Source organism: Fusarium falciforme, chromosome 1 (assembly GCF_026873545.1).
Source record: "Fusarium falciforme chromosome 1, complete sequence".
In the NCBI taxonomy this organism is placed as follows: domain Eukaryota; kingdom Fungi; phylum Ascomycota; class Sordariomycetes; order Hypocreales; family Nectriaceae; genus Fusarium; species Fusarium falciforme.
The window spans coordinates 5,039,113-5,055,212 of record NC_070544.1 but is presented as its reverse complement, the minus strand read 5'-3'; the positions used below and the strand labels follow the sequence as shown (position 1 = coordinate 5,055,212).

Sequence of the window (16,100 nt, the reverse complement as noted above, 5' to 3'; positions counted from 1 at the left end):
AGAACTGCTTGAGCCATCATCCCTCTGACTCTATCAAGAAGAAACTTGGTTGGCTCCACAAGCTGATCTTATTAACACTTCATGCGACCGTGCAGCCTTTTCCCAGAAGTACATTGCAGTACCAACCCGCTTGTTCGATCGTCGTCTTACTTGGCTATCATGCTTATGCGGGTATGGATGTTTACTCTCGCAGTCCGGCTCTGGGTCGTCGTGATTCGACCCGTGATTCCCAGGTCTCTCTCGTTCAGCTCCCGAGACGCCGACATTGATGAAGAGACAAGACGGGGGGTGGGCCGTACTGTATCAACTCTCCGGGGCCGATCAGTCAGTCAATCAGTCCCAACCGAACCGTTCCAGCCACGACGGGGGGGTCATGTGCAGTTGACAAGCTTTTCCTCCAAGCTTCCAGTCGCAACGGTAACTCTCGCGCGCCGCCCACCGTTTCCAATCACCTGATTTGCCGTCAGTGTCAAGGTTGTCTCCTTGCCCTCATCATTCCACATCACAGCATTGGCGATCCCGAACACCGGCTGTCTCTTGTGGTTGTGGTTGTGAATGTGACCGTGCCCGGGAGCGGCGGAATGACAAAGTAGAAGCCCGCATTGCTGTTGCTCCGACGGTCCTTTCTTGTCTTGATTTCTCACAACTCCGGTTTGACCGTTGTGGTGTGAGGCAGTTTGTGCACCTGATGATATGCCTGCTGGGCTATCTGCTCTTTGCCGCCCCGTCGTGACACCCTGATAGTCATGATTCTGCAGCGGTGCCACCCCCATTACTCGACTGGGAGTGCTGTACAGTACTGGATTGTACTTTGCTGTATCAAGTCATCCTATCAAGGAATGAGCAAGAGTACTCCGTTCTGCCTTGACTGCGATGCATCCCACACACCCGGCCAATCAATGTCACAGCTTGGCCGACGACAGCTGGGCTAACAAGGCTCTTCATGATCTCGTGCCTATGCGTGCCATGCTGTATCATCCGGCCGTCCCCCTCACCTCCATCTCAGCTCGTGCTCTGGGGACGGCTAGGCGGTCCCATCCCATCCAACCATCTCTGGCCATCTGCTGCTGCTGCTGCTGCTGGCTGCCACCCTCCCGTCGATCGCGGCTCACCTCGGACAAGGTCTGTCATGACGACTCGGCCTTGTCCTCGTCGAGCAAACGTTCATGCAGGCCCCGCTCCCTTGCAGACTTAGCCATGTGCATGTGCTCGCCCATGTGGCTTGGTCTCCGACAACACCCAAGACTCCCGCCGCCGGATTGTCATCTTTGTTTCTCCAAGTTCAGATTCTCCTCGACTTTGACTGTTGATGGTGTGCAGGACCCTGGTTTCAGATTCACCGACTGGAGAGCTGGTGTAAGCCGGCCCAGCTGCTAAGCCTCTATCCGCGACGCCATGTTTCTTGGACCACTCGTCGTCAACCGCGCTTATCGACCGTAGAGGGGTTGTACGTGATAGGCCGTAGATATTGTGAGCTCGAGCAATCAACCTGATTTGGTACAGTACATGCGGGCTGGGATACGACGTCGAGAGGGATTTTTACAAACGAGCCCTTTTTTCCGTTTCTGTAACTTGATCTTCGTTTCAGGAATAGATCTTCTCGATATCATGGTTCGAGGACCGGGATCGACCAGCTGCTCTCGCCCCGGACGGTCCCGTGGGGTGTAGTTCCTTGTTGAGCGTGGTGAAGGGCTCAATGCTGAGATGGCGGTGAGACGGATGCAAGGGACAGTGCAGTCGAGGATGTGATGAGGCTGGGGATATTGCTTGCAGGAGTTTTAACCTGCATCATGGCTTGCTTTTATTGTTTTGATTTGTCTTGAGAATGCGGTCTCGGATCGGCTCGTAATGTCGTTTCTGATCGACGATATTTGTTAGCATGTAGTCAAGGATGCCCATCTGCTTTTACCGTAAGCCTTGGACTCTCTGACCCCCATGATAAACGGGGATAATGTGAGGTTGAGGTTCTATTTGGGGAGAGTTCCCATCTTAGTCTTGGTCTTGGTTGACTCAGTAAGCTTACACCCATCCTCACGAGCCCGAGTGATGGGATGTTTCTTGTGGTGTAGTTCGGGTGAGGTCAACATTGTGTTTAGAACTGTGGTATTGGCTCCTGTGCCTGACATACTCTGTCTTTGTGAGAAGAGAAGTGTCTGTGCCAGCAACAATGGACTGGCTCCCCGTGGACACTACTCACCGAGAAATTCCTTTGTTCGTGGTCAGTGTTTATCTGTAGTTCGTGAAAGCACAATGTTCTTCTCACAGTCTGCTCGGTGTCATTAGATGACCTTGACCCTTACTGACTAGACCCTTTGGTTAGCTGGGTGCTTCCTCACATCATTATCCTTTCTTGAGAGGCTCTCCGACATCTTGGGCACTCTCGAGGGCTGTGACAACTCGTTCTCTGAGATAGCCACCCAGGAGAACCTCGAAGAGTCTGTGGTACGGAACGAAGAAGGTGTCTCGAGAGTGTCTTTGGCGTGACATCTCGTATGATAATGCAAATCGTATGTCTTGGAGCTCTTTAGATGATTGTATGTTGTTCGCGATGGCCGTCAAGGCGGTTCAGAGCCTGGGCTTGGCTTCGACGCTGTTCACTCCTAGCCTTTTAGCATCGCTAGTCTCCTCTGGCGAGTCTCTAGGCTTATGAATGATCAAGATTGTGTTTGCTGCTGCCCTAAGAGAGGACATTAGGGGCTTTGAGGTCTTCAAGCTCGACGCGTCGCTTCAACTGATGGATGCTGCGAATGGCCGCACAGCCCTGCCCAGTATGACGTTGCGATAGGGGGTCAGATCTTGCTGGCGAAGCGCCTCGCAGCGTGTGATGACTATGATGCTATAGACACAGGCTTTCATCGAGGTAGTGATCCTGTAGATGTCGCTGGGCTCTTCGTCGATGCCTTCATCGCCTGGATCAGTCCGTCGTTAGCATCCCTTCGACGAGTAAGGGAGAGGACTCAATCATTTGGATTCCCGATATAGCCAGTGTGCTTGCGAGTGGTTTTTATGAATGAAGAGAGGCCTCGCCGGTCGCACGAGCGCAGGTAGGGTGGGAATGAGGGAGGTTTGGGATGCCTTCTGTCGTGCCGACCGTCAGGGGTTAGCCACGACAGGTCCTTGGCGCCTTTCTAGACGTAGGCCCCCAAAGTCTTGCCTTGCGAAAGCTTGTGGTACGTGATTTCGATGTTTTGGGGGGTCTGTTGCGTTGTTCTGGGATGAACAGCTGTCGTCCTTTGTGCTGCTCGAGGGCTGCGACATCAACACAGGGGTTTGTGGGACAAGGACTTGATCCTCATTGTTCGCGATGTTCTCTAAGAAAGATAAATAATGACTTTGAGACTTTTGGAGGCTTTCTGAACATGGTGATGATGAAAGGAGTACGGGGATCATATTCAGATAGGGGTCCGCCACGGTGGGATGCGCCGGGCGTTCTCCAGTGCTGGACCGCCAGGCCATCAAGGCACGACGACGACGAGAGACACGACGACATCTTTGACCACGAGCAAGAAAAGGATATAGGAGTCGATGGGGTGTACTACTAAGCATCTACGGGACATTTGATCAAGTGTGCCTTTACCCCCTTTCCCTGAGCCCTCCTCCAGCTTGCAAATGGTGCAGTCCCTTCTACCCTTTGCCAGGCCACTGCTAGACTAGCAGACGGGGTACCAAACAATATACTCCGGGGCACCTCTCGGTGGGAGGCCGGAGGGCTCACCGGTGCCTGTGGGTTTTTGCGTGGGCGTTGGGTGGCCAGCTCTCCGCTGGCCGCGCCGCAAGGCAGAGCGTTTTCCTGCGAGGCTACGTAACTTGGCCCCAAGATCGAGACTGTGATTCACTGTCAGTCCCGCAAAGATAAATAAACATCTCCCAGGAAACCTCGACGCTTTCTTCTTCTCTTCTTCCTCTTCATCCCCTCACCTCTTCTTCTCTCGACATCACCACATACTAGCGTCTTTGGGATACGACGCCACGGTTTTGATATCGAGACTTTGCATCCTTGCGCACATCGCTTCCTTGGAGCTGCTTTGGTAAGTCATATCTTCTATATCTCATCGTCGTCGAGCGGAGGCCGACGACGCGTTGGAGCGACGGTCGGGGGTCCTCATCGCGGGCTTCGAGCATCCTTCAGATTTCCTTCTCTGCCTGAGACTCTTTCTTTCTTCCTCTCTCTCTTCCTCTCACTCTCCATCTCTCATCATATCTCTTTCTCTTCCTCATCACACTCTCCTCATCATCCTCTTCTCCACCTGCTACACCCTTCTCTTCCTTCAACATTCTCCTCCTTTGCCAAAGTCACCTTGGCCCTCCGACGCGACCGGCTCGCGTGGTTGTTGTTTCTTCCATCCCGACCTTTTTGCATCTCTTCACCCTTTCCACACATCAGTGAGTCACGCTCTAGAGACTGGGCTGTCGTCGCGGCTCTCTCTCCTCCATCTCTGTCATCCTGCTTTTGCGCAGAGACATCTTGGACGAGCAGTCATTACACTAGTCGCCCTCTCCTCTCTTCAGACATTTCATTTCCTCTACTACCTCGTCTTCGGAGTCCTTGACGTCAAGGATTGATATCTGCCCTGGTTTCGACGCTGATAGCTAACGATTCAATTATAGCAGCGTCGTTTGGATTCTCGCGCATCTTCTCCTCTCTTTTGAAGCGTATTGGCACACCTTCTACCCTTCCTGAAAAGAAAACCCGCCCCGAGCTCATTTTGTCGCAGACTCGAGCAGTTCTCACCATCTTGTCTCCCAGGTTGGATCGCTACGCTTTGGGTTGCGAAGTTACCATCGACTATTCTCATTGGACAAAGGCAAAGCGCTGTGCGATAGGCCATTTCCACCCCTCTATCCGGTAAGCTCCTACTTTCCTGATCGAGTCCCTCTTCTTCTTTCATCGAGAGCCCCTCCTTCCTTATTGGGGCCTTGCGAGGTGTCTGCTTCTGGCTTCCCCTCATTGACCCTTTCTTGTTTTGTTTGCCGACGTCTAGTTCCCGTCGTTTATCCATTCCCATTTCATCACTTTTTCGGGCGTTTGTATCTGTTGCCGTTCGTTTACTTTACTTCAACACCTGCCGTTTTTGCATTCATCCATCTCATGTATACATACTCATCGCACATTCATTCTTTTCTCCCCTCTCTCTTCATCTTATCCTTGGCTTCATCTTTCACATCCTGCTCAACGCACCCTTCGTTCCTCACTACCTACAGAGGCATACTCACGGCTCTCTGATCCGGTTTCATCTCGTTCAACATGGCAAAGAAGAAGAGAAAGGGAGGCCCTAACCTCATGGCTGAAGCTCTTAGATCACAGTCAACTGGCTCAGATCTGAACTTAAAAGGCAAAATGAGTAGTCGACGCGGAAACTACTCTGGCGGTTCATCGTCCAAGACAACCGAGTCAGGTAAGTTTGCCATGAGTCTTGGGGGGACAAATTGCTAACTTTCATCCAGTCATCATGCCGTACAATGCGGCTGCTTCCATGAAACGCCTTCAGCAGAAGGGATTTCATAAAAAGGTTTGCAACGCTTCTGTCCAGAGCGAAATCGCCCAGTGGTACGCGACCCGGGACGAGAGCGACAAGTATCGCAAGGGAGACCTCCCTTCTTTTGGGTGGTATGCCGACGCCAATGAACTCGTCAAGGTATGGTTGAAGCCCATCGGACCTGCTAGACCACAAACATTGACATTATCAGACTGTGGATGTGGCCGTCCTTCAACAGCATCAGATCCAGTACCCTATTCGAGGAGTGTTTGCTGGTTTGCATATCTTCGGGCAGATCCTGGCCGAGAACTTGGCTTTCGCCGGCATTTCCAATCTGGTTAATCTTGCCAAAGCCTACCCCGAAGGATGGGGGGGCCTGTCACAAGGCATGGTAAGTGCTTCCAAAAGACACCCTCACTTATACCAGCCACTGATTCTTCTCTTCACAGGCTGTCTTTGACGTTTCCATTCGCGCCTTTCGCGGACTCCCCTCGGGATACGTATTCGTGGCTGTGACACCCAAAGTGTCATACGGAGAGTTCATGCGGAACCCCGACTTCAAACAGGGCCAGGAGCGTATCGCCATGCGCAATGCCGTCAATACCATCACCGATATTCATCGTGAATGTGGAACATCGATACCATTTTGGGCAAAGGTCCCAGGAGCACAAGTTCAGGAGCTGGAACTCCTTGAAGCGGCAGATCTCGCAGAGATGAATGAAGAAGAGCGAAAGGAATACATTCGCGCCTTGCGGCGAGAGGCGTCCAATCTGTGGCACCCGAGAATTCATGGGAAAAAGCTGGTCGAGATGGTCAAGTCTCTTCCACACGTCCAAGATTTCGCGGAACGGGTTGCTGCACTGTCCGAACCAGCCCCATCGCAAGAGTATTGCATGTCTAGACAGGTTGGCTTGTCCACTACTTTCACCACTCGTGAGTTTACGCGCTGCTCATCTTACCTTATTGGCCATTTGCTAATGTGTTTTGCAAACAGTCATTGGCATCTACAACAGGCGCCACACGATTCGTGTTTTGCATTTTCATGCCACACCCATGTTGGACCGTCGTTTGGTGGCTATCGTCGCTCGAGCGTGCCCCAACCTCAAGATGCTGGGTATCTACGATTGCCCCGATATTCATCTTGGTGATATCATCTGCTTGTTGGACTTGATCCATGAGATCAACAGCAGCCGTTCTTGCGACCAACCTCGCATCCAAGCTCTGGACTTCTACCCACGCTACAACACTGGCTCCCTACTCGGGCAGGCCAAGCCTGGTGACGACGCCAACGCGTACGGGCTGTCTTCGAAGAAACTCCGGAGCGATGCTCAGCAACGTGGACTATTTGGCATCCTCCTGCAAGTCGTCCTCAAGTCCAAGAGGATGAACCTTCAGCTCCTCATGGACCGGAACGCCGCTTTTATGACCTATCTATCGAAGCTGCCCTTTCTCCCTCTCCAGATCTTCAGCTTCCTTGATGGTCTGTACCGGTACTTGGATCTGATGGCTACTCGTTCGACAGACAAGAACGCCATCAAACAAGCACTCTATGACATCCTCAAGCCTGTCAGGATGGGGTTGGAGTCACTGGACAATGATTGGCATAATTTCTATCTCCATGAGATGGGCCAGACCATGATGTTCTGCTCTTCCTGTGGATACGAGTATCTCGAAGACTTTTTCGCTCAGACAGCACGAACGGCTCGACCGCATACCAGATTGTGTGCTGCCTGCACCCTACGTCTGTGGTTGGACGAGGAATGCGATAGTGGAAAGCGTGACGGCAAGGAAGTCTGGGAACCGTTCTTCCCCAAGTGGCACCGTTCGGAGTTCAATGCAGATGCTCCGCTGCACCAACATGGTGAGAGTCTAATCAAACTCAAGTCGACAGAAGCAGTGCGGCCACTTCCGCCGGCCACTCAGTTTGGCCCGAACGGCAACGTGACCGGACCACGTTATGTTGAACCTCTGGTGAGAGACAACAAAATCCACAACGACTCGCTGCAGAATCTCCCAAACCTCCTCAGCATGTTCGACCCAGAACTGCTCCAGGAAGCACAGCATCGCGCTCTTGTCATTGATGCCCGCAAAACGGCCGATGTCCTTCTGAGGGACTTCTACCCCCGCGCTAAGAATGATATCAAGGCCTACAAAGACGGAACCTCAGACTTGGAAGGTCAGGGCCTAGCCCGCGAGCGCCAGGACATGTGCCTCGTAAGCCACAGCTTCGACACAGCTGCTGTGTTCTTCGAAAGTTTGCAGAACAAGACCTTCCAAGAACTCAAGGCATATCGAAACTCGAACCAATGGAACCCCACCGGCTTTTGGTAAAGTAGGGTTGAAGAACTAGAACGGATATGGATGGACGGATGCGTAGGCGGTTTTGTTTCTTTGCTGTGGTTTATCACAGAACGGCGTTAAGGGTATTCGGTCTGGATCACAGAACCACCAGGGAGAACACACTTGATTTGTTTCGTGCTCTAAATTGCAGGTTGGCCACAGGATAGATAGCACGAATTGTATGAGAATCTTCATAGACTGCAGACCGGCGAAGTGTTGTGCAATTGATGTGACCTGAAGCTGTTGCCGAGAGGCCATTGACGAATCTTGGCAAAGGTACATGAGGATAGTGACAAGATACAAGAACTAACAATTGAGTAAAATACAATCACGATAAAAAGTAACGATCTCTCATTTGAAATGACGATGGCTTATGGAAAACATCAATTTCGAAGTTCAAAATAACTTCGAGTCCATGGCGGATGTTGTTGTGGTACGTACCTCTTTCTAGGGACTGGGCCTAGAACTGCCTATGGACAAACAGCACGTGATCCGGCTGCTCCCGAGTTGGCTCGTCAAGCAAACCTCGTCTCGACCCGAATGAGTTCCTAGAGTCGTCCAATCGCCCGCCAACCACGATGGCTTCCCTTTTCCGCACCCTCTCGCTCTCCGCGAGGTCTCTGAGCCCCAGCAATGCCTTGGGCGCTTTTGCGACCCGGGCCACCTGGTCAATGGGCGCCTTGCCCTCGCTCTTTGCGAGCCCCTCTGCCGCGCCTGTCTCGCGGGCCCTCGGCGGCGGCTTGATGCAGCAGACTCGAGGCATGAAGGTTCACAGCTCGGTCAAGAAGCGATGCGAGCACTGCAAGGTGAGGCTATATCGGTGCCGGTCCAATTGATGTGCTTGGGAGAGGCAATCGGGCTTGCTGGACGATGCTAACGAGCCGCCGCATTAGGTTGTCCGACGGAAAGCCGGCAAGCGACACAACGGATACTTGTACATCATCTGCAAGGCGAACCCTCGACACAAGCAGCGACAAGGTTGAAGAGCGAAACGACAGGAGTCACTTTTGTGGCTGAGGCAACTGTACGATACTGTGAGGAGGAAAATTATCGCCCGATTACGAATCGAACTGTCTAGACGACGGACGGCCAGATGCATGCGAGGTAGAAAAGAGCAACGACGAAAGCTTCTTTTTTTGGAACATGAATTGATGAGGCGTCAACGGAGCTTTGGAGGTTGAGACGGGAGCGGACAGCACGGGAGGGCCCGTCATGTACAACTACTGCGCTACATACCATCGATATACCTCTCCATACCTTCCCATTCCGTCTTTCCCCTCGACAGCAGATATCTGATTTGAGACTTTTGCAAGGCAGAGTTAGCTTCCTGCAATGATATATACCCCAGGGTTTGTGAGAGAGACTTACTGCGTCTGATACGCCGCGGTGTCTGTCAAACTCGTCCCGAGCGTACTTGCGGGACTCGGCTCTCGTAGCAGGGTCTGCAATTCGCTTTGTCCCTCGTAGAATTGTGCGGTAGAGGGACAAGACTCGTGCTCTTTGGATAAACTATACCTCAATTCCCATCAGCATCGCAACTTTGCCACGAGTTTAAGAGGTTCGTACCTGGTCAAGACTCAGAGTTGGCTTAAGACGAGAACTACTAGGCCGGGTGGCATAGCCACGGCTGAGATTCAGCAGGCGAGTGCTGAAGACCATTCCACTCAGAGGCTACTTCATCGGACGGGGGATATAATTCTCATGCCCGTGAAAAGAAAGCACCGGAGTAGACGGCGATGGATGAAAGCCTTCAAAAGTTGCCTTTGCGTCTTGCCGGCCGAACCTCGGTTATCTAATCGGACTGCTGTTTCCCTTGTACGACCTTGTTCCTGCCATGCGCTGGATTGTTAGTGGACCATATGGTGAAAGTCACCCAAGATAATATTGTTCTTTTCATCCATTCCTCTCCTTTTTGGCCTTGTTCAACTTCAAGAGCAAGGTTGGTATCATGGCAGAAACGGAGGAGGCGTCTGCCTCATCTAGGAAGCCCATCAAGAGACTTGTTGGAAGACGTCGACAGCCGAATCCGATCGAGATCGCCAATAAAAAGTCCGACGAGGACTTTGTCCAGGAATATGTCAAACCAAGGTCAGTCTTCAAGTCGAGTTTGTTGGTATTGATGTGACTTTTCTTAACAACTGCGCGTCGCGTGTTCAGCAGCGATGGCTGGCCTCAATGGACGCATCCCCGAAACGACACAGTCTACACCTTAAGTCTCTCGCGCCCTACCGCGATGCGCGACGACGAGCTCGAGGCGTGCTTCGATCTGGTTGACGAGACGAGCGGTGAAGACTATCGAAACTCGTCGCTGGGGTGGCACCCGGCGATGAAGAGGAGGGAGATGCGATCTCCAGATCTTCGGTACATTCTGGTCAAAGACGGTGATGGCAAGATCAACGGCTTCATATCATTGATGCCTACCTTTGAAAACCACGAGCCAGTGGTGTACTGTTATGAAATCCACTTGAAGCTGGAGCTGCAGGGGTGAGTAAGACAACACCAACAAGTGACATTCTGCATGATGCCGACCTCCGACGGAGCTCGTTCAGGGCTGAGCAACTGGTCTGGTGGATGGAGGCCACAAAGTGCATGTGTAAGACGTTGAGCTAATCAGAAACCGGGGCAGGACTGGTCTGGGCAGAAGGCTTATGGGGTACCTTATGGACGTTGGCGACAACATCGCTTCGATCGACAAGGTGATGCTCACATGCTTCGTGAGCAACGCCTCGGGGCTCAAGTTCTACGAGAAGCTGGGGTTCGACAAGGACGACTACTCGCCAAGGGAGCGGAAGCTACGGGGAGGCAAGGTGGTGATTCCGGACTATGTGATCTTAAGCCGGCCGACGGCGAGCGGAGGTGTCGTCAAGTCCCGGACCCGTCGACCACAAGTTGAGAAGCAGTGATGGGTATTTTCCCTATTGCGGACATGAACACTCCGTACACCAAGATGTCTGCGAGCAGCCTTTTGATCCGTCACACCTTGTTTCGCAATGCGGGCGCGGCGCACACAGTACCCGTCTGTCCGCCCATCCCATCCCATCCATCCTTCAAACCGTTCTGCTTTTCTTAGCATCAATATTCGAGCATGAATGAATGGATGGAGCATCAAATGAATGTCAGCATTTCCACACAAAGCAAAAAAAAGACTCCAACGGACAAAGTGCAAGAGACGAGAAAAACGCCCGTCAAACCCACTCCGAGGCGTTTCGACCAGGCCTAGCCCTTGCTCTTGCACTCGGATGATACGCTACGTATCATGGGCACCCCAGTGCAGACCAGACCAGCACAGCACAGTACCGCATTCAGCCCCCTTCTAAGAATAAGATGCTCAGGATTGATCTTCACAATGGTGGTCTCACGTAGCTAGCTCGAAGCTTGTCGACGCCCGAGCTGAAGGGCTTTCCCTTGACACGTCCCACGGCGCCGACTGGCCGGAGGAGCAAAGGCTGTTTCGAGACGTTGGCTGGTTGGACGGTGCACGATGCTATACCTCAATGGGCTCGAGGACCTAACCGGCTTTGGTCGTGTTAATCTTGGGTCGGTGGAGTTGTCCTCTGCGACGATTCCTCTCGTCAACCTCACGCTCAAGGCTGACTGGCACGCCCAGGCTTTCTGACCAGGCACTCGACAACGACGACGCGACGCTCCACTCACATCTCGCAAACCCGGTCAGCCCTAGGAGGCTAGCACGGCTAGTGGCTGAATGCCTTCGCGAGAAGAGCTCCCCTCGCCCTTGAAGGCCTTTGGGGGCCCCTTGCTTGTGCCAGGCTTGTGCATGTTTGCACAGCACAGCCCGCATGTCTGGTGGTATCGCGGTACAGTAGTCTCATGCGGTGGAGGGGGTGATCTCCATGATCCTTCTAGGGTCAGAGGCGTCAGCCGGCTCGAGTTTGACTCCGCTGGTGACCCTGGTGGTTGTCATTGGAAATGAAGGGTTGTCTTTGCTTTGGGCACCGCACCCCGGAGCCAGCAGAGGGAGAGCTTTCCTTCAGCTCTGGAAAGCTTAACGGTCATACGTCAGTCCAGCCCAAGTGCCGTGCCGACACTTCTTTTTAAAGCTTTGGGCTCCCACAAGAGTGTTATCAGCCAACACTCTCCCTCTCTCTTGTCTGGTCGCGTCGTCTCTTTTCACCTCGACTTTAATCAACACTCTCCAACCCGACCCTCGACCTTCGTTCATACTCCGATTCACCAATTAATATCAAACCAATCCATCAATCAATCACAATGGCTCAGCAGTACTCCCAGGGACCCAATGTCCAGAACCAGGAATGGCAGAGCAACCTGTGCAACTGCTCGCCCTGCAACTCTTGCCTGCTCGGCACCTTTTGCCCATGCATTCGTAAGTGCTCGTGCGCCTTGTTTTGGTAGCAATTGGAAGCTCACAGCTCGTCTACAGTCTTGGGTAAAACTGCCGATCGCATGAGGGATCCTACCATGCAGACTGCCGATACCTGCAACAGCGATTGCCTCATCTTTTGCGCCATCAACTGCGTCACTGGCTGTGGTTGGATGTAAGTTTTCCCTGCGCTCTTCACTATAACAGTTACTGACGCTGATTTCTTGCGCAGCTACTCCATGATGAAGCGTGGTGAGATTCGTGAGCGATTCGGCATTCAGGGCAGCGGCATGGGCGACTGCTGCGTCAGCTACTGGTGTCTCTGCTGTGCCCTCATCCAGCAGGACAACGAGGTCAAGGCCCGCCTCTCGCAGGGTCCCATCACCCAGGGCTACCAGGCTCAGAAGGAGGGCATGCACATGCCTACCTCTCCCCCGGCCCAGCAGCAGCAGCAGCAGCAGTACCAGGCTCATCCTCAGCCTGGCTACCAGTCCCCTCCTCAGGGTTACCAGTCTCCTCAGCCTCAGGGATCCTTCCCTGCTCCTCAGCAGACATACAACCCTCACCAGCCTCAGCCCCAGTACTAAGGGGGTAGCGAGATCGAGCGCGATGCTATCATGACACACCAAAAGATTGAAAAGAGAGGGCGTGGAAAAACAAAGGGCGAGGAGAAACTACGGTAATGGAATGGAGCGCGGAGGGGTTCGCGCCTACGGATTATACCCAAATGACTGGACATTGTCATGCTTTTTTTTTTTTATATCGTCTAGCTACTGCTACATCATTTCCTTGAATATAATTTATCGACTACATCTCGACATTCATTCCATGCACACGATAGGGGGTACACAATCGGAGGGAGATCATGCCGAGGCAGGGTAAGAAAGTTGGCGAAAATTCGTCAAAATCCTCTTTTTCAGCTGCACCCTTGCTCGTCTCTGATGATCGCCCACTTTTTCTTCTACATCTTGGCATGGTCTGTTTTGTTGAACCCTGCACCGGCGTTCTCCAGATCTGGACACTCTAATCTCGAGTGTGAGCACGGTCACTGGCGTTGTGTGTGTCATGACTGCTTCGGAGCCGCCGTAAAGGATTGGCTTGTTTCATGAGGCTGATTGATCAAGAGTTATCAACCAGGCTTGATGGGGATGTATCTTGAGTTGTCAAGGTTATATCCGTTACGGAAGAACCGGCATTGCTTTGCTTTGCTGTCATCAGCACATCGTATTGATTGTCGAATAATAAGAGCCATTCTGGACTGGTGCTGACATGTTGATTGCTGCTAGTAGCCTTCGTCACGAACCAAGCAAAAGTACCAATCGTGAGAACAAAATGTCACAACATGACAAAAGTCAAGAGCCTCGTTTCTTGTCATGATCACGTTGCCCTTTATATCTTAATTCTTTCAAGTTGAAGCCGGTATTAGCACTTAGTATGCCACTATGTCTCCGATTCCTCATGTCACCGTCCGACAGCACTTCAGTATTCATTGGGTATCAGAAAAATTTCATTCATGACCTCCCTCCCCTGCCAGACAATCGTTGACAGCAAAAACGCCCGCGCCGCACCTCTAGTGGTTGGTAAACGCCTATTCAGATCTACGCCTATCGAGGCTTGTTCCATCCTCTGCCTGAGCGGACCCCCTCTGAATGCCGTTTCCATGCAAAGTAACCAATCAATCAATCAATCCCATCCCATCCCAATAGCCTTTTTTGGTCCCGTATCATATCCCATCCGTCCAGTCATCTCTTCTTCAAACATACGTTACATTTCATTCGTTACGCGTAGAGCTTCTTCTCATAAGACTCCATGTTGACGTTGCCCTCCAGCTGGGCGCTCGCCGTGCGGAGCTCGAAGCGAAGGTCACCAGCCTCGGCCGCCGAGTGCATACCCTCCAGGCTGACCATGCCGCTGTCCTGGAGAGAGTGCTTAAGACCCGCAGCGAGGTAGGGGATGAACTTGTTGATCGAGCTATAGATGGTCAGCACTTCATATCTTTACCCCAAACTAGGGGATGCCACTTACCCTCGGTGAGCCACGGCACCAGAGACACCCTGAGCAACCAGAACGCTGTCACCCTCGGAGAAGTAGCGGGCAGTTCCGGCGTTGCTCTTCTGGCTGTCCTTGCCACCACCACCAGCCTTCTTGTCCTGCATGGCATCGATGCTGCCCATACCTCGGTAGGCCTTGACAAGCTTACCCTCGCGCGACACGAACGAGGTACCGGGGGACTCGGTGGTACCAGCCAGGAGACCACCCATCATGACAGTCGAGGCGCCCAGGGCAAGGCCCTTGACAATGTGGCCAACGTTCTGAACACCACCATCGGCAATGCAGGGGACGCCGAACCGAGCAGCAAAGCGGCTGACGCTGTACACGGCAGCAGCCTGAGGACGACCGACGGCCATGACCTCCTGGGTGATACAGGCAGATCCACTGCCCATACCAATTCGGAGACCGTCGACACCAGCAGCGATCAGAGAGGCAGCCTGCTCACGAGTCACGACGTTTCCGCCAATGACGTCGAGGCCAGGGAACTCGCTCTTGATCCACTTGATCATCTCAATCTGGTACATGCTGTTGCCCTGGGAGCTGTCCAGGATGACAATGTCAAGACCAGCATCAACCAGCTTCTGCAGGCGGAGCTTGTCCTCGGGGCGAGTGCCAATGGCAGCAGCGCAGAGGAGCTGCTTGCTGTCGGGGAGCTTGGAAGCAAAGGGGAAGTGCTGGTTCTTGGTCAAGTCGGAACGCGAGATCATGGAAACAAGGTTGAAGTCCTTGTCGACGATGGGGAGCTTGCCCTTCTTGGACTTGGCAAGAATCTTATTCGCCTCGACCAGAGTGACACCATCGGGGGCAGTGATGAGGTCGGTGACCATGACGTTGGAGATGTCATGGTCGTGGTCCTCCTCGAACTGGATGTCTCGGTTGGTAACAATACCCAGGAGCTTGGATCCCAGCTTGCCGTCCTCTGCAAATTTTGCATGTTAGCCCATATTTCTTTCCTGTGCGGGCGGGGCTTGGGAAAGGTGATTTGTAAGGTTGAATTCATAGTAAAGAAAGTCCCCATGACAATAGTCTATACGGTGGAACGAAAGTTATATAGAAAAGGTGTATAATCATGCAACCAGTGAGTGATAGAAAGGAGGTATAAAGACTCACCAGTGACGGGGAAACCACCAAAGCCCCATTTCTCCTTAAGCGCCTTGGCCTCGCCGACAGTGGTGTTGGGGGCAATGACGATGGGGTCGAGGATGAAACCGTTCTCGTATCGCTTGACCTTGCGGACCATGTCGGCCTGAGCCTCAGGCGAGCAGTTGTGGTGAATGACACCCAGACCGCCCTGGAGAGCCATGTGGATGGCCATCTCGTGCTCGGTGACCGTGTCCATGGGGGACGAGACGAAGGGGGTCTTGAGGGTGATGCGCTTGGTGATGGGGGCATCAAGGGTCACCTCGGAAGCGGCAAAGCCAATGTAGCCAGGCAGAAGGAGGAAATCGTTGTACGTGAGGCCACCGTGCTTGGTGGTGTCCATCAGCTCGTGCAGGTCGAGGCCATCCTTCTGCTTGTACTCGCCGAGCACCTCGAGGGCGGTGCGGTAGTCGAGGACGGAGGCGGACATTGTGAATGAGAAGAAATGAAGGGCTGGGTTTGAAAGATGTGAGGTCGAAGGCGAAACGAGTCGATGAGCAAGCTGTGGCCTCTATATCGACTGGCAGAATTGATAGAACGCTTCTTCCCAAAAGAAAGAAAAGAGAAAAGAATTGGTGGTGGCCGCTCGAAAACTTTTTTATGGGACGGACGCGAGACCGGACCCTTGCCTAAAGGTTTGGTAAGGTGGGCTGCCACCTGCCCGCCGACTTGCCACGGCCGATCTGGCGGGGCAGCAGCGCCGTACGCACGCACCTTCCACACCAGAAGCAGAAACAGAAGCTTTTTTTCGC

General features: G+C 52.9%; 6 protein-coding genes across 6 annotated transcripts; 4 read left to right on the top strand and 2 right to left on the bottom strand.

Annotated features, from left to right (window-relative positions):
• Positions 1–5,245: 5,245 nt before the first annotated feature.
• Positions 5,246–7,808, top strand: NCS54_00143400 (Hypothetical protein; the record flags this gene model as incomplete). Its single annotated transcript, XM_053147061.1, has 5 exons — positions 5,246–5,396; positions 5,446–5,636; positions 5,689–5,868; positions 5,927–6,410; positions 6,472–7,808. 5 exons carry the CDS (start codon positions 5,246–5,248, stop codon positions 7,806–7,808), a joined length of 2,343 nt encoding a protein of 780 aa, XP_053003036.1.
• Positions 7,809–8,383: 575 nt separating this feature from the next.
• Positions 8,384–8,800, top strand: NCS54_00143300 (Ribosomal protein; the record flags this gene model as incomplete). The annotated part of the gene is made up of 2 exons (XM_053147060.1): positions 8,384–8,623; positions 8,711–8,800. The coding sequence occupies exons 1-2, from the start codon at positions 8,396–8,398 to the stop codon at positions 8,798–8,800; spliced, it is 318 nt and encodes a 105-aa protein (XP_053003035.1). The 5' UTR covers positions 8,384–8,395.
• Positions 8,801–9,045: 245 nt separating this feature from the next.
• NCS54_00143200 (LYR motif-containing protein 2) lies at positions 9,046–9,476 on the bottom strand (the record flags this gene model as incomplete). Its single annotated transcript, XM_053147059.1, has 3 exons — positions 9,046–9,120; positions 9,186–9,326; positions 9,384–9,476. The coding sequence occupies 3 exons, from the start codon at positions 9,474–9,476 to the stop codon at positions 9,046–9,048; spliced, it is 309 nt and encodes a 102-aa protein (XP_053003034.1).
• Positions 9,477–9,738: 262 nt separating this feature from the next.
• On the top strand, positions 9,739–10,720 carry NCS54_00143100 (N-alpha-acetyltransferase 40; the record flags this gene model as incomplete). The annotated part of the gene is made up of 3 exons (XM_053147058.1): positions 9,739–9,905; positions 9,975–10,301; positions 10,444–10,720. Exons 1-3 carry the CDS (start codon positions 9,766–9,768, stop codon positions 10,718–10,720), a joined length of 744 nt encoding a protein of 247 aa, XP_053003033.1. The 5' UTR covers positions 9,739–9,765.
• Positions 10,721–12,044: 1,324 nt separating this feature from the next.
• NCS54_00143000 (Hypothetical protein) lies at positions 12,045–12,743 on the top strand (the record flags this gene model as incomplete). Its single annotated transcript, XM_053147057.1, has 3 exons — positions 12,045–12,159; positions 12,217–12,331; positions 12,389–12,743. 3 exons carry the CDS (start codon positions 12,045–12,047, stop codon positions 12,741–12,743), a joined length of 585 nt encoding a protein of 194 aa, XP_053003032.1.
• Positions 12,744–13,934: 1,191 nt separating this feature from the next.
• NCS54_00142900 (Inosine-5'-monophosphate dehydrogenase) lies at positions 13,935–15,778 on the bottom strand (the record flags this gene model as incomplete). Its single annotated transcript, XM_053147056.1, has 3 exons — positions 13,935–14,127; positions 14,182–15,127; positions 15,319–15,778. 3 exons carry the CDS (start codon positions 15,776–15,778, stop codon positions 13,935–13,937), a joined length of 1,599 nt encoding a protein of 532 aa, XP_053003031.1.
• Positions 15,779–16,100: the final 322 nt, after the last annotated feature.